Below are 23,662 nucleotides of genomic sequence, written 5' to 3'. Positions count from 1 at the left end.
TCTCTCTCTCCTGAATAGTTGCATTTACCAACATTGTGAAGCATAACTTAAGCAACATGATAATGGAAGTGATGGAGGACCATCAATCACCTACTAGCAGCATGGTGGGCCTGTCTACAGTTACTTGATCCCGATACAGCGGCCATGCAAATCTGATTATTTATAAATCACGACCAAATGGGACCTCAACACACCTAGTAGTTGGAGATGGCACTCCAAAACTAAGACTAATGTTTACTCTTTGGATGGTATGTAGCTTGAATTGTTCAAATAAATGGGCATGAGAGTGATCATTCTGCCGTCAGAGTTTAATTGTCCACAGGACAAATCCACTATTATAAACAAAATGGTAGTTTTCTAGTTTCTGGTGCTTAGGACCAGTTATCAAGTGATAGGGGGTTACCATTGCAAAAACAAGTAATCCACTAGTGCTTTTGTCCATTCTGTGCACAATCCCTGGGCGAATAGCTGCCCCAATTTGGTTGGAAGATAACCACTCGTTAGGACTTGGGTCTATAAATAAGCTACTGAGCTCATCATCAGAAATTTTCTCAACATCTGAAAGAACTTCCTCATTCGAAAATGCAACAACTGGAAGACTGCAATGATGTAGAATACCATTTACAAGTGTGCCAGTAGCATTCCCAGGTGCTGGATGAACAACCTAAATCAGAACAGAAATGTCATTTAGTGTCAAGATGAAATTGTCGCCGACAACAACTTCTGAAGCCTGATTCCTGAATGCTCCTTATGTGTGTGTATATATAATTCTCCATTTGGCTGAAAACTAAACTACTAAAACTTCACAAGTGTTTGAGTTGATGGCCAATGCTAACACGTTTCATTCTAAAGGTTCAGTTGCATCGACCCATAAAAAATGCTAGTTACTTTTACGCTATCACTCTAACAGGACTAGTAAATTTGCAACTCCCAATAATTACTTATAAAGTTCAATCTCAATATGTAAAGAAGCAGTATAAGACTTAACACCCACAAATGCCTTTAAAATGCACTCACTTTATGTAGGTTATTCATCTTCCCAATAGTAGGACGAGAGTGTTGCACTCTTTGATGGATAAGATATCAGTCAAAAAGTGAAAAGACAAAAATACCTCTAAAGTATAACTAACTGGATATTCTTTAGTTCATTTGAAATGTAGAGGATCCTGTTCCCCAATTTAATAAGGCCTTCAATTAATGAATCCTAATAAAACAACTTTCATAAAATAAAAAATTAAAGACCTAATTGCAGTCAATATATATATATGCTTTAATTAAGGGCACCTAGCTACTTAATTTTTTTAAAAAAAAAAAATTAATATCATTTGATTGTCAAACATTCCAAAATAAATAAGGTTAAAAAAATTGATAGCAATAAATAAGAGAATCAAATAATAATAAAGACATTATTAAATAAAATCCAATGTTAAACGTTCCATTCTTGAAGTAAACATGCAAACAAAAGGTCGTAATGCACGTTTATATTGATAGAGCTCATATTTGAATGCTCTAATACTGGTTTGGTTGTTCGATTACTGGATTACTTGATGTAAAACTGTTGACGTGGGTGACTTACAAACCCATCAATATGTGGGCCAGCTGCTTCTCCTTTTGTGTATGGGTCTTGTATTACCTTTTGGGTTTTGGAGACAAGTCCAAGATATACTTTGTACTAGGAAGGGCTATAACCGACTTTACCCTTTTATATATAAGGTTCTGTTTTCGACCTTAATACACCACGTATATATCCTTGTTTGTTTTGCCAACTCCACATCACCGCTATTGGTGGAGAGAATTAATGAGCGCGAAAAAGAGGAAATCGGCGTCTGTAGAGTCAGGGGAAAAGCCTCCATGGCCGATGGATGTCGTGGTCGGGGTGACTTTTCTCTTCCTGGGTGGTCTGGGTATCACGCGGTGGCTAAATATTTTAGATCCGGGAGGAATTTCCTTAATAGGAGATGCCATTCACATGACAGGAGCCATTTTCCTTAGTGTCACCCTCATCCAGAAGGACACATGTGCTGGTAAGAGAAAATTAAAGAACACACTCAACTCAAGTCTTTTAGTGGTTTGACAATTTTTGTATCTTTTCATTACAAAGACAATGAATCAGTTTCTAGCTTGGGAAATGTTGATACAAAACTTGATACTTACCGCATAGCTTTGATTTTACTGGTTTTAGGGCTTTCACTCAAATCACTGCATCTAACAGCTTTACATCTGGTGGTTAAAGTGTCTTATGGTGGACTCGTGAAATCCGAATTACGCCCGCTTGATATAAATTCAATTTTGGGAACACTTGTGGCCATCTATATGGTTGGTTTTAAATATAAGTCTAGTTATGTGGACAAACAGCACAACTTCAAATTGTTATACCTGGTAAGCCCTCAATTCTTTTGCAGTAAATAGTTTTAACATTCACAATTGCAGCATACATTCGCCTATAAATCTTGATTCAATTTTACTTGATACATGTGTTTTAAACTTGCATAAATTTGACAAGCTAGGCTTATATATGAGGTCAATTCAATTATCAGTTGTCAGGTTTTCTTGACCTATAAGATGCTCTTAATTGGGTTGGCAGGACTATCATTGCTTAACATGATTAATTTATTAAATGATTAAATTTCCCTATTCTTGACTAAACATGTTACTTATCACTTTTTTCTGTCGCAATGATTTGGAAGAAAAAAGTAAAGGTTTATTTGTTGGAATCTACTGCATTACATATTTACCATCTTTTTGTTAATTTATTATGATTATTTTTATTTATTTTGGAAATTTACCTCCTGGTCTTTTCTTAGTATAATCTATATATGTCATGGCTTTACCTCGATGCAGCTGGTACCTTGTGCTTTGCTATCATTAGTAATTCATCCCATGGCCCAGGAAAATAGTTGGAGTGGGATTACCGTGGCCTTCTGTTGTTATCTTAATTCTATTTCGATGCTACCTCAGCTGCAGGTCATGCGGAAGAGAAAAGTATGTTTTATTCTTTTAATTTGATGGTGGACTGACCTTCAGACATTGGTTTCTCATCTTTTCTTTCTTCAAATTCTCAGAGTGTTGATCCAATTACTGCACAATATATATGTTGGCTAGGGTATTCGAGATTAGTTTATGTTGAAAATTGGATTATCGAGGTGAGATATGATTTGGTTCTTAATTTGTATAGGGTAATATTTAATGGTAGCTCAATTTCTTTCCAAGCTATTGATATATATGATTTGATTCTTTTATGCAGATATTGCTTACTCGAGGACAATCGGTGACTTTTTTGGGTTATGATTTTGTGAGTTATGATAATATATGGTGGACTATTATGGGTGTCCTCTCCGAAATTGTAAATGGTTTCATTCTTGCAGATTTTTGCTACTACTACTTTACCAGGTATGTAAATTGCTTTGATTTCATTTGCAAACTTGCTCCTAGGAAGCACGTTAATTCTAAACGTTTCTCCTTTGGATGCAGCCATTTTGATGTAGATCGTGAAGACATGCATCTCCCATCGGGAGTGGTGTGAGCTTGGGATGCTTCCAAAAGTTTTTATTTTGTACGTATCAAGTTAACTAAGTAATGTCATTTAATTTAGAGTACAATCGATTGCAGGGGATCTCGATCTCGATCTCATAGTCAGCATAGTTTTTGAATATTCCTTGTTAGTTATATATGATTTTATATAAATGTCTTACTAGACATTTTTTTTTTTTTTTTCAAATTTACTAATTAAATGATCCAAGATATTGTCTCACTTGCTATGAGATCTTTGTGGCATTTACATCATTTACAGAATAAAAAGCACGTAAAAGTTTATGCCTTAACAAATAGAGATGTAATTCATTTCATAATAACAGAGGTCCGAATGTTTTAACTTGTATTTGATCCTTCTTCTTTTTTAAGCTTAAGAGAAACTGATTGGGTTTTAAGATTGCCTCGTTGGTGGGACTTTGGTTACTTTGCTTCTGAGAGGATTAAAAAAAAAATGTTTTGCTTATTTTTATTTATTTATTTTTTCTGTCCATGAATTAGTGTTCTATTTTATTTATGTTGAAAATTTGTACGTTGGAGAAGATTAATATTATTGATGATTGTTTGGAAGTTTACACAAAATCAATTATATATAGACAAACCTTGATATCATGAGAAGACGTCAAGCACAACTTTGCTAAGTTTTGATCAATCTATGAAAGAAAAACTTTGGACTCAGTTTGATAATATTTTTTTGGACAACAAAAAAATGAAAGTATTAATAAACAATTCAAAACTATTTTTATATTTGTTTCACATTACAATTAAAAAGCAAAAAACACTATGTAAGATTTTTTTAAGAAATGAGTTGAGATTCAATTATTAAAGATTGACTTGATGTGAACTTTTTACTATATATCATTAGAAGATAATATATGTTCAAAAATTTCGAAACATATTTTTGGTATATATATATATATATATATATATCATCAATATTATAAAAGGCTTGTTTCGGTCCTTCTGCTTTTAGCCTATTTGTTTTCCGGTAAAAGAGAAGTTTATACTATTGTCTTTTCTTTTGAGGAATAATCTCGTGTAATAGTGAAATTTGGTTCTTTGGGTTCTAAGTGGTGTTTAATGTGTTAATTTTCTTTATACCCTTTTAACTTATGCCAGCCAGTATGAAGAGAAGAGAAATTTCAACGACACAATTACTTACAAATAATTTTAACTAATTCTTACATAATAATTCACATAACCATAAAACCTTCGTTCGAAATTTTCCTCAGTAAAGGCCATTACTACTCTATTGATGGATTTTTTTTTAAAAAAAAAAAACCCACAAAATCACTCGTGGATTAAACTCATTAAAGGACCAAAATACAAAAATAGTCCCAACCTTCACCATGAGGTCAAAAAAGGAAGAAAAATGAAGAAAACTGCATGCTGCGATGCGCACGCAATACAAAAAAACAATTTTTTTCTCACTGGAGTTTTCTGATGTGTCAGGGTGTCTGACACGTCAGAAAATTTTTCTGACGTGGCGTTTCTGACGTGTGTTGATTGTCAGAAACATAGATGTCAGGAAAAAAAATTTCCTGACGTGTGAGTAGGTAAAACGTCAGAAAATTCTGACGTGTGAAGTTCTACAACGTCAAAAAATTTCCTAACGTTGCAGTTCTACCACGTCAGAAATTTTCTGACGTGGGAGAACTATCACGTTAGGAAATTTTCTGACGTGGTAGTTCTGACGCGTCAGAAAATTAAAAAATTAAAAAAAAATTAAATAATTTTTTTTTATAAATTTTTTTTGGAATTTTTAATTATTAATTTTTTTTTTTGAATTCCTTTGCACGCACGGCAGCTCCCTCACGCTGCCGTACGTGCAGATCTGTGTTTCTCAAGAAACACAGATCGATCTGCACCACACCATGGTCTGCACCACACCATGGTGCAGATCAGAAAATTTTTATAAGATTTTCTGAAATTTTGTTTTTGAATTAAAAATTTATTAATTTAAATTTTTTTTTTTTTTTTGAGAATTCCTGCCGTGCAGGTGATGCACACCATAAACATGTACATGTGTTTATGGTGTGCAGAGATCACCATCTCTGCACCATGGGGTGCAGAGATGGTGATCTCTGCCATCTCTGCAGAGATGGTGCACTTCTTCTTCCTCGATCTTCTTCTTCCTCAATCTTCTTCTTCTTCTCTACTCTTTTTTTTTTCTTTTTCTTCTCTTCTTCTTCTCTTCGATCTCCCTTTCTTTTTCTTCTGCACCTTATCTTCTTCTTCTTTTCTCCCTTTCCTTTTTTCTTCTCTTCTCCTTTTTTTGGTTCTCCTTCTTCTGCCTAATTTCTTGCATCTGCCGTGGAGAGAAGGGAGAGGAGACAGACCGGAGGAAAAATAAATGAGGAGGAAAGAATAAAAAAAGAAAAAAAAGTGGAGGGAAAATAAGTAGAGAGAAAAATTTCAAAATTTTGGCCTTTTTAAAAAATTTTTCCTTTTCTGACGTGCAATATTTAGCACGTCAGAAAATTTCCCCATATATATATTAGTTTTTTTTTTTTTTACGTAGTTTTCTGACGTGCCACGTGTCACACGTCAGAAATTTTTGACGTGTGACACGTGGCACGTCCGAAAAATAATATATATATATATTAGTTTATTTTTATAAATATACATATCTGATTTTATATATATATATATATATATATACATATATATAGCATTCTGACGTGGCAAATTTTGCAACGTCAGAAATTATATTATTTTTAAATTTTTCAAATTTGTAATATTTTTTTGACGCTCCAACATCTAAAACGTCAGAATTTTCTGACGTGTCTGAACAGACACGTTAGAAAATTCTGACGTGTCACTATTTACACGTCAGGAAAAAAATTTCTGACGTTTTAAAATTTGCACGTCAGAAATTTTCTGACGTGGCAACAAAGTAGGTACTATAGCCACGTCAAAAAATGTCCTTTTTTTTGTAGTGACGTGATGGGTGGGACGTTGTCTTATTTGAAGATGTTGTCTAACATAGTTACATAGGCTGTTTTGGACCTTCGGTAACAAAATGGTAGTTCAATGTGGAGAGTGTCAATTCATATGTACTTACCCCTTAGAATAAATTAGAAAAAAAAAAAATTACCCCTTAGAATAAAAGGCTTAAAGCATGTTTGTTTGGTATGCAGAATGAATTATCGGAAATGAATAATTATTATAATAGAATAGCTTTTTCTTTGTTTGGCTGAACATCATTCATAAGAATAGTTATTCCTAAAAAAAAATAATAATAATAATTATTTTTTAAATGAATTTTTCAAAATACTATTAATTTTATTATTATTTTTCTGCACACCTAAAAAACAACAACTAAAAATCACAAAATATTTTTTTGGGTGGACGGCCACCCTGGTAACCCAGTATCATTGGATTTCTTAAAATGTTTTCTTCGAGATCATGAATGTATGCATTTTGATATGAAACAAATCAACCATTTTTCTATGCCATAAAATGGATTTCTTTTGGTTACGGTTGCATCTTGGTCCTTGGAGAGACAAAATCTCAGTTTTCTATGCCATTTATCTTGGAAAGGGTATATAGTATTGGATGAAATTTCACGTAAAGAGAAAGTGATGGTGATAATTTTATAATTATCATACAATATATATATATTATTTTTTGTATTCAAGATATTCAAACTTTATATTGATATGGATGCCAACCACCCAGTAATCCAAAAAGCAAAATTCTTCGGTTTAAAGCACAACAACCCAAGTAAACTAGCCTATTCCTTGTCAAAGTCCAAGTGCCCCTTGGGACCCAACAACCCATAAAAGCCGATGAAAAATAAATATCTGATCCTCTTAGCTGGCATCCACCATATATCTCGACTATCAATACTGTTTGCGTCCACTTTAAGCATCCACGGTGATCTGCTTCACAGTGTTCAGTGTTGCATCTAAAAGTCTGTTTCAAAAATTGCACTAAAAGTCTGTTTCTTCTGCAAGTTTGGGCGCCCGAGAGATTGCACTAAAATAGAAAGCTGACAACAGGTAACAGCAATTTTGTTTGGAAAGGCTTTAAGGCCTTTGTAAGGCAATACGACTACTATTTTATTTTATTTTGTAAGAATGACAATACGATTTTGTTTATAAAGAGCAACCCACCCAGCCTCCCTACCATACCAGCATTCACTATCCTGTAATGTCTCCTTAAAAAATATAGGCTTTCTTATGGCTTTTTTTTAATTGTAAGTTTGTCGCCTCCCTTGTCATTTTAGGATGGCACTCGTACGAGAACGAGAAGGAGAATGGCATGAGAATCTATTTGATTTGCATGATCGGTATTTTTGCGGTAAGCCCTGCACTATACCTACTGGGTTCTAACAAGTTACTCGCCTCTTATTTTGAAAACGAAGTCAATGCTGAGAGGTGGAAGAGGATTTGCGCTAAGCTAGTACGTGGGCTGGCTTTCCATGTCGTTTGTGAGTAAGTTACTCATAGGATGTACATATTTTGACGCACTATTATTCTAAGTGAATCCTATAAGTAACTAACTTGCTTTGCTTTAATGTACATGTTTGTCGATTTGGCCTTCTTTGTCCCGACTCGGTCCCAGCCGACTCGTCGTCCAGAGCGTTTACCGATCCGACTCCGTTAACTTCCCCAACGGCGTCGGTTTGAGCAGAGCCGACTGGCAGAGCTCCTGCGCTATCCTCGCCAGTAAGGTTGTTTCCCAGGAGCAACCCACGGAGAAGCCCGGAGCTGCCGGAGGAGGTGGGGCGGCCGGGGGTGCCGGCCATGTGGCGGCCGTTAATGGTCACAAGGCCAGTATCGATCTCGACCTGATTCCGATTAGCACCGACAGCAACCACAACAAGCCGCATCAGCTGGCACATAAGGCGCTCACCATAACGGACCTGTCCCCGGCTCCGATGCACGGCTCGCAGCTCCGAGTTGCTTACCAAGGGGTGCCCGGCGCGTACTCCGAAGCCGCCGCCGGAAAGGCCTATCCGAACTGCGAAGCCATTCCGTGCGACAAAACAGCAAACATGTACATCAAAGCCTATGAGTAACTTACTCACAAACGACATGGAAAGCCAGCCCACGTACTAGCTTAGCGCAAATCCTCTTCCACCTCTCAGCATTGACTTCGTTCTCAAAATAAGAGGCGAGTAACTTGTTAGAACCCAGTAGGTATAGTGCAGGGCTTACCGCAAAAATACTGATTATGCAAGTCAAATAGATTCTCATGCCATTCTCCTTCTCGTTCTCGTACGAGTGCCATCCTAAAATGACAAGGGAGGCGACAAACTTACAATTGAAAAAAAGCCATAAGAAAGCCTATATTTTTTAAGGAGACATTACAGAATAGTGAATGCTGGTATGGTAGGGAGGCTGGGTGGGTTGCTTTTTATAAACAAAATCGTATTGTCATTCTTACAAAATAAAATAGTAGTCGTATTGCCTTACAAAGGCCTTAAAGCCTTTCCAAATAAAATTGCTGTTACCTGTTGCCAGCCTTTTTATTTTAGTGCAATCTCTCGGGCGCCCAAACTTGCAGAAGAAAATTTTCTGCTACGAAATTGATTCACTGTCTTCTGGTTTTTGAAACAGCACAAACGCAGATTTCCATTTTTGTGCAACGCAATTGTGAAAGACAGATTTTGTTTCACAAGACGCAGATTTCCATTTTCGTGCAATGCACTCGTGAAAGATAGATTTTTGAAACAACACTGGTTATACTTTTAGACGCAACACTGAACTTAGAGTAATGATACATTGCACGCCTGGCGTGCATCACTTATACTGTAAAGCCGATCACCGTGGATGCATAAAGTGGATGCAGACAGTATTGAGAGTCGAGATATATGGTGGATGCCAGCTAGGAGGATCAAATATTTATTTTTCGTGGGCTTTTATGGGTTATTGGTCCCAAGGGGCACTTGGACTTTGACAAGGAATGGGCTAGTTGACTTGGGTTGTTGTGCTTTAAACCGAAGAATTTTGCCTTTTGGATTACTGGTTGGTTGGCATCCATATCAATATAAAATTTGAATATCTTGAATACAAAAAATAATATATATATATATATATATATATATATATATATATTGTATGATAATTGTATAACAATTTACTAAATAACATTTTTTTTTAATAAATAATCTACTAAATAACATTATTTTAGATAACCATGTTGATGACCTATATTTATTCATAGACACAAATTTCTTACAATTAAACCAACCTCTAAGAACGACATTTTTTTTTAAGCTATTAATACATACTATTAAAACAAATATATGTATTTTCATATGCATGTTACAGGTTTGTAGTAAGAATGCTCTATGCTTTACTGATTCGAATGGTTTAAGTGATATAATATTCCATATTTGAATGAGAAGTACCTCAAGAACTTCAAATTTATTATTATATTAATCCAATATAATCTATTTATGATTAACCGTACATATATAGAATTTCTTCTCATTATATAAAAAATCAAATAAAATGATGTCTCTATCTCTATACACCTCGTTTTTTAATCACTATTTTGAAAATAACATGATATAACAAGATGGTAATAACAAAAAAACAAGAGATTCTTCTAAAAAAGAGACAAAGAAGTTGCCGAATTGTTTGTACTTTATAGGTATTAAGGACGGATCAGGATCTCCTCATATCTAATATTATATTTTTATATATAATAGGGGAGTTTTAAACAAGAGAGACTAATAGCTTGACACGTGGCGCTTCATTTATCTGACAACTGCTTACTTTTGAAAGTTTTAAACAGGAGGATCTAATATCTTGACACGTGGCGCTTCATTTATTTGACAACTGTTTACTTTTAAAAGTTTTAAACATGAGAGTCTAATAGCTTGACATATGGCGTTTCATTTATCTGACAAATGTTTACTTTTAATTAAATCGTTTAAATTAAATGGTACATTTAAAACAAAACAAAACAAATGAAAAAATTGAAAAAACAAAACAAAACAAACAAACAAACCGTTTCTACAAATGAAACACAAAAAAAAAAAAACCAAAAAACTGTATGCTCAACCACTAAACAAAACTACTAAAACAGTTTCTATCCCATTCTACAACAAACACCCTCTGAAACAGTTTCTACTCCATTATACCTCTGGAACATCCTTCATTCTACACCCAGTAAGTTTTTTGCAACAGAAATTCCATTTCTTCCATTACTGGGTAAGTACACCCGGTAAGTTTATTCTATTCCTTTTACAAACTATCATTTATTGTATGCATTTATTTAAGTTTATTTAATAAAATCCCCATTGTTAAAATTTCAATTGTTTTTATTATGTTTACAAATTGTCATTGTCCAATGTTTTTGTTTATGTTAGCACTGTCATTCACTGTTATTGTTCGATTTGCTGTTGCATGTTATCATTTTTGATGAGTCTATTTGAAAGAAAAAAAATTCCCATGGAAACCCAGATTAAAAAATGGCTCAATTCTCAAATCCATGTTCGCGGAGATGAAAATAAAAAAAGAAGGGGTTTTCCTTAGAAAAATTAGAGTTACGGATATGATTAAGTGGTGGAGTTATTTCCTAATTTATTTTCTATAAGTTGTTTCTTTTTCTTTCTTTTTTTTTTTTTTGAAAAACTATAAGTTGTTTCTACGTTCTGCTTTTTCTACATTTGGGTTTGAAGGCCAAATAATTATGATATAATTATTAAATAATCATTAAAATCATTTAATGATTTCTAAAATTGGAATTGGTTATGAATTAAATTAATATCAAAAGGTTTTTAGACCCCAATTAGATCTCCATCTTCTTTATTGCTTTCTGTTTCTTTGATTTGAATTACACAGCATTTTATGATATCTGAATGCGTACACATTCATATCTCTTTTTTAATTTTATTTAAATGAAGTAACATGTCGATCAGTAATACTAAGATTTGGCAGAACTGAGTCATGAAAAAATGCCAAATTAACCATAAGTCTAATTAAAAATCTAATATATCGAGAAAAATGTATTTCATGAAATTATGGCATGCAGAAGATGGTGTAAATTATGAAAGATTATATACGAAACAATATTTAGTGTCTAAAAAAAAAAAAAAAAAACTCAAAAACAAACCCAATCAATTCCCACTAAATTATTTTCTAATCACAATAATATCTTTAGTCCCACTTTTTATTGTTTGAATCCCCTTGAAAATTTTCAAGCCAAGAATTGTGACATAATAAAAATAAGCGGCCCCATTCATTATTATTTTTGCCTTGATTCATTCACAGGTGAAAAAACAGATAAATTTAACCGTTCGGAGTTGTATGTAGCGTATTATCCCTACAATTAAGTCCATTATAGATTGTGTTAGTGGGTTATATAGTTTGTTAGGAGTTACAGTCTCTAGACTCTCTACTAAGGACGACAGGTTTTTCTTTTGTTCTTTTGCTTCTTTTTTTACCTGTCAATCTGTCATGTATTGGAAAAAAAAAAAAAACTAATCAAATTATACACCTACTTAAAATATTAATTCCCTGCCATGCCAAAATATTCAGATAATTTGCAAATTATTCCGTCTGCATAAAATAATTTGCAAAATATTTCCTTAGACTCATTATTTGATATTTGTTGCCAATATCCTGTTTGGATGACGACATAATATAAATACATCAATCTTCATCTATAGTTTTTAATGCTTTTTATGTACTCTTCAAGAATTTTATTTTGTTTTGTAGCATTAATTTCTTAATATTGTTATTGTACATAAATACTTTTATTTATATCTAAAATGCTATTTGTTATTGGTTTTTTTTAATATTACAATATTATGTACACAATCTCTTGAATTAATTACTAATCTAATCTAATCTAATATAATAGGGGAGTTTTTAGGACGAATGCATAAAATTGTGACATATGGCATTTTAAAATGTTAACAGGTGTCATTTTAAGTTAAACAGTGCATTTAAAATAAAAAGACATGTACTTTTTGATAAATGAACCGGTTTAAGTAGAATAAGTCAAAACACTCAAAACATCACATTGTACTTCTCACAAATCCCACTCTCGGTACGCTTCTTCTTCTTCTTCTTCTATAGTGTTTTAAATTTTAGATATTTGTTTTTCACATTCAATTTTATTTGAAATTTCCTATAGATATTTGGATTCCAAATATTTGTATACACAATCCCAGTTCGTCAACAAGGTTTCGTCTTGTAACAGTAAACTACTATTTCTTATTGAAAGGGCCAATTAGATATGGCAATTCTCCCAAGGAATGCTTTTACACTCCTCAAAAAAAATATTGATTACATCTTCAAAGGCGTTATTTATACTTCCTTTTTCAACTAACAACTTCTAACTAACTGAACCTAACAGAATGAACCTAACTGAATAGCTAACCACTTTCTTCTAATGCCTATTACACGTCGAGTCTCACTCTTTTTTTTTTTTTTTTTTTTTTATATTATGATTATAATATGTCTTACTGAATCTTATACAATGTAAGCAATTATCTGAAATATATGTCGCTTTATATTTTGGTTTTTTTTTTTTTTTTTTTTTTTTTTTTTAGAGTTGGTTGTGGGACTTTTGGCTTCAAATTAAGAGGGAGACAGGGAGAGGGTATTAATTTAATAGATGGTGCCAAACAACAACAAAATAAATGAACGAAGAAAAAAAAAGTTTCAAGGAAGCAGGAAAAAAAGAAAAAGAAAACTATTCTATAAAGCTTTAAAGAGAAAGAAAAGCATTGAGAAACCATTTTCCAGCAACACAAATGCTCAAGTCATTTCCTAACACAATTTATAACTTTGATTTATTTGATTACGTTAAATGTTGAGTTAAATTATGTTGGGGGCGGTCCTCTTTATGTGAGGACCAACCCACCACGTGGACTAGTAAACAAAAGGGTTGCTATTCCTCAACCCACCACGTGGACTAGTAAACAAAAGGGTTGCTATATAAAAGGAACACACCTACGTGTGTTTCGGTGAGACTAAGAGACAAAGAAATAAGGAGAAGAAAGAAACAGTGACGGCGCAAGGGAGAGAGAGAGAGAAAAGAAAAGAAAAAGAAAAGGGTTTGCCTAACTACATCCGTCAGAGATCGAAGGTTCGTTTGTGGTCCGATCTTGATGCAATTATAAAGTGTTGCTCCTGATGACAAGTGTTACGTATTGACTGGTGTCGATCATTGGAATTCCTCTCCAATCGCTTGATTGCTAATACCAAGTCCAATAATGGATGTATTCTTGATGTGGTGATAAAGAGGGGTAGATTAATTATTTTGCTACTGCGTTACTCTTTAATTTGCACAAAGAGGGGTAGATTAATTCTGCTGAACATCTGAAATTGGTGTTCACCCCTAACAACGACAACTCGTTTCTCCTGTGAACTGTTGGGCCGAGACTTGTTGATAAACTTGGGCTCTGATACCAATATTAGGTGGTATTGGGCCTCTCTCAACTCTAAAAGCTAGCTCAAGAGGTGAGGCTTTTCCTCACACTCATAAACCGACCACCAACTCCTTCCACAACCGATGTGAGATAACCCCAACAAATTATTTGATGTTGAGTTAAATGTTGAAAAATTCAAATCAATCATTGCATACCAAACCATTCTGATAACAAACAAACCTACAAAATGGAACCATCTCAAGGAAATCTACAATTAAATAATGGGACCATACCATCTATGATCTGCTTAGTTTGAGATGATTGTGCTGAAAATTTAAATTACTCCCAACGTGCTACCAGTTAAATCAGTGAAGGTTTAACTAGGGAAGCGATATATCAACAAATGGCCTAAACATATCTAATGTAACTTCAATGAACCACATCAACAAGTAAAGTGAAACTAAACCATGAAAAGGTTAAATTATCTTACTAATTTATTTCCCGTATCTTGCACTACAAGCATCGAATGAGCATCAATTCTACTAGAGGCAGCTTTTGTTCTTTTGTAAATAAAATTCTTTGAAACTCTTTGTACACACAGACTCGCAATTTCGATTTTTTACAATGGCGGAATTCTTCATGGAGAGCAAAAATATCTCTCAAAATAGGTCATTCCAGAATATCTTAACCTCCTATCGGAACCAATTTAACATCGAATTTCTAAATCTCTTCCGGTAGTTGAACAGAGCAGAGCTCTGGTTTCTTGTAAACGAAAACGCTATCCAAACCAAGCATAGAGACGATGAATTTAAACTGAAACGGATGAATATATAACGACAATATTATGAGGCTAATATAGAGAAGAAATTGAAGTTACCTTATCCACAACGCGGCCATTGAAAGCGACGAGGCCGGAACGAATACTAGACTGGACGTCTGGACGCGAGCCCTACTGATGCCGCTAATGTGAGAAGAGATCCAAGAATCGAGTCTCATCTTGCCTGAATTGATGCACACGGTCTCTTCCAATCGAACTCCGCCGTAGTTGGCCGGCTCTGCGGCCTGCAAGGGCTTCGTGGCTTTCATCGGAGTTTGTGGAACCAGAACTGGCACTGGCTGTGAGGAAGGTTCTTAAAGCCCTAGAGGGAGCTCTATGGCTCCGAAGGAAAGAAGGCGAGGTCTGAAGTATAAATGATTTTGCCAGGATGGCGAGAGAGAAAAGTGGAGGGAGAGCATGATTGGTCTCCTTTGAAAGATTAACTTTACCAGAGAACAGAGAAGCAACGTTTATTTATAAACATGGAGGTTTATATGGAGATTAAGAAATACAAAGGAAAAGTTTTACATGTAGCTACCATGGAACACAGTGCCGTGAAGAGCAGCACTGTTGCATAAGAGCTGAAAGAGGGATGAGACGTTGCAGGAAATTTGATATTGTGGGAGAGGGAAGATATACAAACTCTTATTTTATGGATGGCGGCAAATCTCTTTTTTCTTTTTGCAACACATTTTTCTTCTTCTCTCTTGTTTCTGGCTCCTCCAAAACATCAAGAAGAAAAATTTGCTACTCCCTTTGTTCAGTTGTTGCACTCTCTCTATTTATTTATTTTATTTTATTTTTTATTTTTTCTAACAATAACCGCCTAAAGCTGTTAGTAAAATTCGCTAACAGCCTAGGCGGTTAACCGACATGTATGGGTTAATGTGGTTATTAACCGCTAACCATTTTTTTAAAGGAAATTAAAATTTTTTTTAAAAAAAATAGCGTTGTTTGTACGGCAATACCTTACTACATACGACGTCGTTTATAAAATTTATACACCAAAACAACGTCATTTCATATATATATATATATATTTTGTATTCAAGAATTAATTTTTGAACAAAGGGGAAGCTACAACTGCTCTCATGAGTGTAAATCTTACCCTCTCTTTTGTCTGTTCTAAGCTGCTGCTTGAAGGTGATTCATTGGTAACTATTTTGGCCATCAACCAGCTCTCCCTCTTTCCGGATTGGAGCTTATCTCCCATCATCTCTTACATACTTTTGGACTTCAGCATTTTCAAGTTTGGAATGTTTTTAAAGTTTTTTGCGGTGCAAACTTTCATGCACGCCATCTCACTAAGTGGGCCGCTACTAACCTTGTATTTGGAAGCATTCTCAATTCCTTCACTATGATATCTTCTATTAGGATCAACAATGAGAAAGATCTCCTATATAACCATTCCATTTTGTTGGATTTGCTAAAAAAAAATAAAAAATAAAACTTTATATTGATATGGATGCCAACCAACCATTAAAGCAAAATTCTTGGGTTTAAGCACTACAACCCAAGTCAACTAGCCCATTCCTTGTCAAAGTCCAAGTGCCCCATGGGACCCATCAACCCATAAAACCCACGAAAAAAAAATATCTGAACCTCCTAGCTGGCATCCACCATATATCTCGACAATTATTAAGCCTTGTTTGGTTTGAGTAATAGGCTCATTGAAATGAACTAACTAACTCTAGGAATAGGTATTCATTTATTTAGTAACACTTTATTATTAGGAATAGTCTAATCTCATGGTACTATTAATCACATACACACAGAATTAGCTTAGCTAATACTTTCCTATAAGATTAAATTAATCGTGTAAATTACCACAAAAAATCATACTTTTTTTTTTTCCTATTTTTGTTCTTTTTATTTTATCCCTTTTCTGTTTATATACCAGTTTTTTTTTTTAATTCCTTTTTTATGGCATCCTCCAATTGGTATTATATATATATATATATATATATATATATATAAAATTCATAACAATTTTTGTTGTATATAGAAATTTTTCATCCCCTCTCTCCGTTTTTGTACCAGGTTTTTTTTTTAATTTTTAATTTTTTTAAATTCTGTTTTTTTATTCAGTTTTTTGCATGCTAGTTTACTTTTTTTAATTAAGAGCGTTTGCTATACCATTTTTTGATAGTTAAGATGTTTGGTGATATATATATATTTTTAATTAAAAACGATTGCTATATCATTTTAATTGAGTTTCTACAAAATGATATATATCAAGATGGTTGATGTGTTTTTCCTAGTTTTAAAAAAAAATGGTGATATGACGTTTATGTGATTTTTTTATATAGCTAATTTTGTAGCATAATTGCAAAAATAAAATTAAAAAGGCAACATACCAGACATAATTTAAAACAAAAAATAAAAAATTATAGTATATTTATTTATGTTTCAAATAATAATAATAATAAAAAAAGTCTTTAACAATATAAATTGTATTTATATTATAACTTATAAGGGTATTTTAGGAAATTTGATCACAATATGACTTCATTCACCAACCTATTGCATTGTACCAAATGAAAGAATATATAATCAATGTTCTATTCCAACGTTACAACCAAACAAAGGAATATGAATAGCTAGTCTATTCTACACTATTCAATTCTTAGTAGTAACTAATCATTTTCCAATGGACTAGACATTCCGCGAACCAAACGATGTTTAACTATTTGCGTCAAATTTAAGCATCCACGGTGATCAGCTTCACTTGTCTTTCCTTTGTTTCCAGGTAATGCCTCTCTTTCCTCTTCTTTCTGAAACCCTAATCTTATTTTACCCTTCAAGTCCGACTTTAATTCTCTCTCTTTTGAATGCTCCACCTAATCGTTCTCCTTAAGCCCTGCACATCTTTTCTTTTAAAACTTCCATATATTGTGTTAGGAATAAATTCACTTTATAAGCCCAGAAGATTTTGGGCCCAAAGCCCACAAAGAAATAAATTAAATAGTAGAAGACACAGTCCAATTGAGACTGTATTTCACAAAGACCTACTCAAAGTCGGGGAGTTATAACTCAAGCTTATCTCTAGGATAACTATTGAAGTCTATCTCAACTCTTCATGAGAACTAATTCAATTCTACCTCAACTCTCTAGCCTATAAATAGCCCCTACACAAACAAACTGTAACGATTTTGTTTTTCATTTCAATATATATATATATATATATATATATATGATAAAAGCACAACTTAAATTCAAGTTTGGCCCAACTTTTTTTTTAAGTTTAAAAAAAAAAAAAAAAACTGCTTATGGAGGAGAGAGAGCCTTAAACTAGAGAGATTGAGAAATTTGGTTTAAAAATTGGTCAAAATTGAGTTTAAGTTGTGACTGTATCACACCTTTTATATATATATATATATATATATATATAGAGTCGTGATTGGGAGTACGCCTGGCGTGCTTCAACAGTGAAGCACGCCAGGCACAAAATTTTTTTTTTTTTTTTTTTTTCAAAAAAATTAAAATAATAAAATAATAAAAAAAAAATTTTTGTGCCTGGCGTGCATCACTGTTGATGCACGCCAGGCGTGGTCAATATCTTTACCCATACTCATATATATATATAAAAGGTGAATCCCACGTATATTTGTTTTTGCCAACTCCACATCACCGCTATTGGTGGAGAGAATGAGCGAGAAAGAGAGGAAATCGGCCGCTGTAGAGTCAGGGGAAAAGCCTCCATGGCCGATGGATGCGGTGGGCGCGCTGACTTTCCTCATCCTGGGTGGTCTGGGGATCACGCGGTGGCTAAATATGTTAGATCCGTTAGGCATTTCCTTGATAGGAGACGTCATTCACATGATAGGAGCCATTTTCCTTGGTGCCACCCTCACCCAGAAGGACACATGTGCTGGTAAGAGAAAATTAAAGAACAAGTCTTTTACAATTTTTGTATCTTTACATTACAAAGACAATGAATCAGTTTCTAGCTTGGGAAATTTTGACACAAAACTTGATAATTACAGCATTGCTTTGATCTGCAGGGCTTTCACTCAAATCACTGCATCTAACAGCTTTGCATCTGGCGGTTAAACTGTCTTATGCTGGCCTCGTTAAATCCGAATTACGCCCGCTTGATGTAAATTCACTTTTGGGAACAGTTGTGGCCATCTATTCAATTTTGGGAACACTTGTGGCCATCTATATGGTTGGTTTTAAATATAAGTCTAGTTATGTGGACAAACAGCACAACTTCAAATTGTTATACCTAGTAAGTCTTCAATTCTTTTGCAGTAAATAGTTTTAACATTCACAATCGTAGCATACATTCGCCTATAAAAATAAATGAATCTTGATTCAATTTTACTTGATACATGTGTTTTAAACTTGCATAAATCATATATGAGGTCAATACAGTTATCAGTTGTCAGGTTTGCTTGCCCTAAGATGTTCTTGGGCTGGCAGGACTATCATTGCTTTCATAGGTTTTCATTAGGGTTCATATTTGTGCCTTAACACTTCCCATCAGCTTAGGCTTTTAGGAAAAACAGTGATTTAACATGTTTCCTGAATTCGAAACTAAACATGTGAATTATCACTTTGTTCTGTCAACTGTCGCAATGATTTGGAAGAAAAAAGTAAAGGTTTATTTGCTGGAATCTACTACATTACATTTTACCATGTTTTTGTTAATTTATTTTTATTTATTTTGGAAATTTACCTCCGGTCTTTTCTTTAATACCTTGTCATGGGTTTATCTTGAATTCGAGACAGCTAATACCTTGTGCTTTGCTATCATTATTAATTCATCCCATGACACCGGAAAATAGCTGGAGTGGGATTACTGTCGCCTTCTGTTGTTATCTTAATTCTATTTCGATGCTACCTCAGCTGCAAGTAATACGGAAGAGAGAGGTATGTTTTATTCTCTCTTTATTTTTTTCCATTTTGATGGTGCACTGACTTGTAGAAATTGTTTTCTCATTTTTTCTTTTTTCAAATTCTCAGAGTGTTGATCCAGTTACAGCACAATATATATGTTGGCTGGGTTTTTCGAGAATAGTATATGTTGAAAATTGGATTATCGAAGTGAGATATGATTTGGCTCTTAATTTGTATATGGTAATTAATGGTAGCTCAATTTCTTTCCAAGCTATTGATATATATGATTTGATTCTTTTATGCAGATATTGCTTACTCGAGGACAATCAGTGATATTTTTGGGTTATGCTTTTGTGGGTTATGATAATATATGGTGGACTATTATGGGTGTCCTCTCCGAAATTGTAAATGGTTTCATTCTTGCAGATTTTTGCTACTACTACGTGACCATGTATGTAAACTGCTTTGATTTAATTTGCAAACTTGCTCCTAGGAAGCACATTAATTCTAAACGTTTCTCCTTTGGATGCAGCCATTTTGATGATCGTGAAGACATGCAACTCCCATCGGGAGTGGTGTGAGATTGGGATGCTTCCAAAAGTTTTTATTTTGTATGTATATAATGTCATTTAATTTAGAGTACAATCGATTGCAAGGGATCTCGATCTTGATCATTTTTTAATATTCTTTGCTAGTTATAAATGATTTTATTTAAATGCCCTACTAGACATTTTTTTTTCTTTCTAATTTACTAATTAAATGATCCAAGATATTGTTTCACTTGCTATGAGATCTTTGTGGCATTTACATCATTAGAGAATAAAAAGCACTTTAAAGTTTATGCCTTAACAAAGAGAGATGTAATTCAGTTCATAATAACAGAGGTCCGAATGTTTTAACATGTATTTGATCTTTTTTTAAAGCTTAAGAGAAATTGATTAGGTTTTAAGATTGCCTCGTTGGTGGGACTTTGGTTACTTTGCTTCTGAGAGGATTAAAAAAAAAAAATTGTTTTTTCTTTTTTTTTTTTTTTTTTTTCTGTCCATGAATTAGTGTTCTATTTTATTTATGTTAAAATTTAGTACATTGGAGAAGATTGATATTATTGATGATTGTTTGGAAGTTTACACATATAGACAACTTCGATATTATAAGAAGACGTCAAGCACAACTTTGCTAAGTTATGATCAATCTATGAAAGAAAAATTTGGTACTCCTTTGATAATATTTTTTAGGACAAAAAAAAGAAAAAATAATGAAAGTATTAATAAACAATACAAATTCCTATATTTCACTGCTTTAGGCCTTAAGGGTTCATTTCTGATAGCAAGGTAGTCTAAATGCTCAGGATTTAAATCCCTACTGCCATATCATATTCTCTCTCTCCTGAATAGTTGCATTTGCCAACATTGTGAAGCATAACTTAAGCACATGATAATGGAAGTGATGGAGGACCATCAATCACCTACTAGCAGCATGGCAGGTTTGTCTACAATTACTTGATCCCGATACAGCAACCATGCGAATCCGATTATTTAAATCACAACCAATTGGGACCTCAACACGCCTAGTAGTTGGAGATGGCACTCCAGAAGTAAGACTAATGTATACTCTTTAGATGGTATGTTGCTTGAATTGTTCAGATAAATGGGCATGAGAGTGTTCATTCTGCCATCAGAGTATAATTGTCCACAAGACAAATCCGACTATTATAAATAGAATGGTAGTTTTCTAGTTTCTGGTGCTTAAGACCAGTTATCAAGGGATAGGGGTTTACCTTTGCAACAAGAAGTAATCCATTAGTGCCTTTGTCCAATCAATGCACAATCCATGGGCGAATAGTTGCCCCAATTTGGCTGGAAGATAACCACTAGTTAAGACTTGGGTCTGTAAATAAGCTACTGAGCTCATCATCAGAAATATCCTCAGCATATGAAAGAACTTCCTCATTCGAAAATGCAACAATTGGAAGACTGCAATGATGCAAAATACCATTTAGAAGTGTGCCAGAAGCATTCCCAGGTGCTGGATGAACAACCTAAATCAAAACAAAAATGTCATTTAGTGTCGAGATGAAATTGTCGCCGACAACAACTTCCGAAGCCTGATTCCTGAATGCCCTTTATGTGTGTGTATATATATAATTCTCCATTTGGCTGAAAACTAAACTACTAAAACTTCACAAGTGTTTGAGTTGATGGCCAACTTTGTTGCTAACACGTTTCATTCTAAAGGTTTAATTGTATCGACCTACAAAAAAGTTAGTCACGTCTGCGCTATCACTCTAACAAGACTAGTAAATTTACAGCTTTTTATAATCACTTATAAAGTTTAATCTCACAAAGTAAAGAAGTAGTATAAGATTTAACACCTACAAGTATCTTTATAATGCACTCACTCTATGTGGATTATTCATCAATATGAGACGAGGGGATTGCACTCTCTGATGGATAAGATATCAATCAAACTTATTACATATTGTATGGATAAGATATCAATCAAACTTATTACATATTGTATAATTGGTCCAAGAATCGAGCCTCATCTTGCCTGAATTGATGCACAAGGTCTCTTCCAATCGAACTCCGAGAATTTAGGAAGCTCTAATTTGGTTAACTTACCAAATGACATAGTAGTTCATTCATATATGTACAAGGTAAATTACAAAGAAACTAGAAACGACAAAGTACAAAAGGAAAGCTACATGTAGGCTAATATATTAAATACAAAAGTAAAGCAATTGAGAAGACATAATGATGGTGCTGTTGTTGCACAAAACATGGAAGAGTGAATCACGGAGCTTGAGTTTTCAGCATGATTCAAGGAGAAGAGGCTGCTGTTACAGGAAAAGGGGATCTGTTGTGGGCTTGAATGAGCTGTGTCGATGTGTTGTTGGTCAGCTTGAATCATGGCCTGTTAATCACCAGTGAATGCCTCCTCTCTGGTACTGCGCTCAATGGTGCGATCGAGCGCACCAGTGAACGCCTGCTAATCTGGTCTCTTAACAACAGCTGCTGCTTGATCTGGTTCCTTAACAGAAATCAATTCACCGACATGAAGGGACTGCAACTTATTTGCAACCCTCAACTCTCAAGCATTCAAATAATCCAATACGTGTAGAAGGAGAAAACTAGAGGGGGCGAGGTGACGCGACTTGACTTGTAATCAATTCACCAACATGACGGGCGGATCCGGATCCCTTCCAATTGAGGGAAAAAAATGAGAATCTCATTTTCTCTAATTTGAGCCTTTAGATGAATCTAAAGGTTGAAAATATTTCAATTTCAAAACTCAAACACAAACACAACAATACTGGATTTTATACCAAATTTAAATTAAAAAATTAATTACTTAATTATTTTGTCGTTTTATACCAAATTTTATCATTTTGTACTTTGTCGTTTCTAATATATATATATATATATATATAGAGTAAATAATTGAAAATATTTGATATTATCATTAATCATTTTATCATATTATATAATCATATGGTACAAGTTATTGTGTCATTTAATAAAAATATTATCATTAGATAGTTTACACTTTTAAAATTGGAATCGTATATCACATAATCATTAATCATTATATAATCATATGGTATATCTGCGTAAGTTATTGTGTTATTTAATCAATACATTATAATTATATACTTTATTGTTATAAAACTTATATCACATTATCTTAAATCTAAGATAATACTAATATGAATTGTGAGATAATATGATCATATAATTTAAGTGTGAGTGTATGACCATTAGATCATGAGGAATTTAGGACTTAAGAGTTTGAGCATTACCATTAGATTAAGTGATTAATAACGAAATAACTAATGTGTTTCTTATAATTTACACATTATAATCACAATTTGCGGTAAGTAAAAACTTAACAATTTAAATTTAAATCATATGTTGATGTTTTGAATCGTGATCATGAGATCATATAATAAAAGTATATAACAATTAACATTGACCCATAATACAATCATATAAGCATTAAGTATATAAATGTTTACATATAAGATACAATATATATTAATATTGACATTATATACTTGACCCGTGTTAGGTATTAACATTTGAACCTATCAACTAAATAATACTATATATATGTAATATGATAATAGTGATTAATGT

The 23,662-nt window shown here is 33.6% G+C and overlaps 3 protein-coding genes across 3 annotated transcripts; all 3 read left to right on the top strand.

Annotated features, from left to right (window-relative positions):
- Positions 1 to 1,799: 1,799 nt before the first annotated feature.
- Positions 1,800 to 3,631, top strand: LOC132189027 (uncharacterized). The gene is made up of 6 exons (XM_088510624.1): positions 1,800 to 2,024; positions 2,183 to 2,379; positions 2,890 to 2,982; positions 3,063 to 3,143; positions 3,245 to 3,390; positions 3,472 to 3,631. The coding sequence occupies exons 1-6, from the start codon at positions 1,859 to 1,861 to the stop codon at positions 3,521 to 3,523; spliced, it is 735 nt and encodes a 244-aa protein (XP_088366750.1). The 5' UTR covers positions 1,800 to 1,858; the 3' UTR covers positions 3,524 to 3,631.
- A 4,153-nt stretch (positions 3,632 to 7,784) lies between these two features.
- LOC132189029 (arogenate dehydratase 3) lies at positions 7,785 to 8,867 on the top strand. Its single transcript, XM_059603503.2, has 2 exons — positions 7,785 to 7,967; positions 8,098 to 8,867. Exons 1-2 carry the CDS (start codon positions 7,795 to 7,797, stop codon positions 8,552 to 8,554), a joined length of 630 nt encoding a protein of 209 aa, XP_059459486.2. The 5' UTR covers positions 7,785 to 7,794; the 3' UTR covers positions 8,555 to 8,867.
- A 9,445-nt stretch (positions 8,868 to 18,312) lies between these two features.
- On the top strand, positions 18,313 to 20,299 carry LOC132189769 (uncharacterized). The gene is made up of 6 exons (XM_059604553.2): positions 18,313 to 18,558; positions 18,689 to 18,915; positions 19,419 to 19,559; positions 19,653 to 19,733; positions 19,832 to 19,977; positions 20,059 to 20,299. The coding sequence occupies exons 1-6, from the start codon at positions 18,333 to 18,335 to the stop codon at positions 20,105 to 20,107; spliced, it is 870 nt and encodes a 289-aa protein (XP_059460536.1). The 5' UTR covers positions 18,313 to 18,332; the 3' UTR covers positions 20,108 to 20,299.
- The last annotated feature ends 3,363 nt before the right edge of the window (positions 20,300 to 23,662 follow it).

This window comes from Corylus avellana, chromosome 9 (genome assembly GCF_965113065.1).
Source record: "Corylus avellana chromosome 9, dhCorAvel1.hap1.2, whole genome shotgun sequence".
Classification (NCBI taxonomy): domain Eukaryota; kingdom Viridiplantae; phylum Streptophyta; class Magnoliopsida; order Fagales; family Betulaceae; genus Corylus; species Corylus avellana.
This window is presented reverse-complemented; position numbering and strand designations above follow the sequence as displayed.

Coding starts and splice junctions, on each gene's coding strand:
- LOC132189027 (XM_088510624.1), top strand. CDS start 1,859: ATGGATGTCGTGGTCGGGGTGACTTTTCTCTTCCTGGGTGGTCTGGGT. Junction 2,025..2,182: donor CCAGAAGGACACATGTGCTG/GTAAGAGAAAAT, acceptor TACTGGTTTTAG/GGCTTTCACTCAAATCACTG. Junction 2,380..2,889: donor ACTTCAAATTGTTATACCTG/GTAAGCCCTCAA, acceptor CCCATGGCCCAG/GAAAATAGTTGGAGTGGGAT.
- LOC132189029 (XM_059603503.2), top strand. CDS start 7,795: ATGAGAATCTATTTGATTTGCATGATCGGTATTTTTGCGGTAAGCCCT. Junction 7,968..8,097: donor GCTTTCCATGTCGTTTGTGA/GTAAGTTACTCA, acceptor ACTCGGTCCCAG/CCGACTCGTCGTCCAGAGCG.
- LOC132189769 (XM_059604553.2), top strand. CDS start 18,333: ATGAGCGAGAAAGAGAGGAAATCGGCCGCTGTAGAGTCAGGGGAAAAG. Junction 18,916..19,418: donor ACTTCAAATTGTTATACCTA/GTAAGTCTTCAA, acceptor AATTCGAGACAG/CTAATACCTTGTGCTTTGCT. Junction 19,560..19,652: donor AAGTAATACGGAAGAGAGAG/GTATGTTTTATT, acceptor TCAAATTCTCAG/AGTGTTGATCCAGTTACAGC.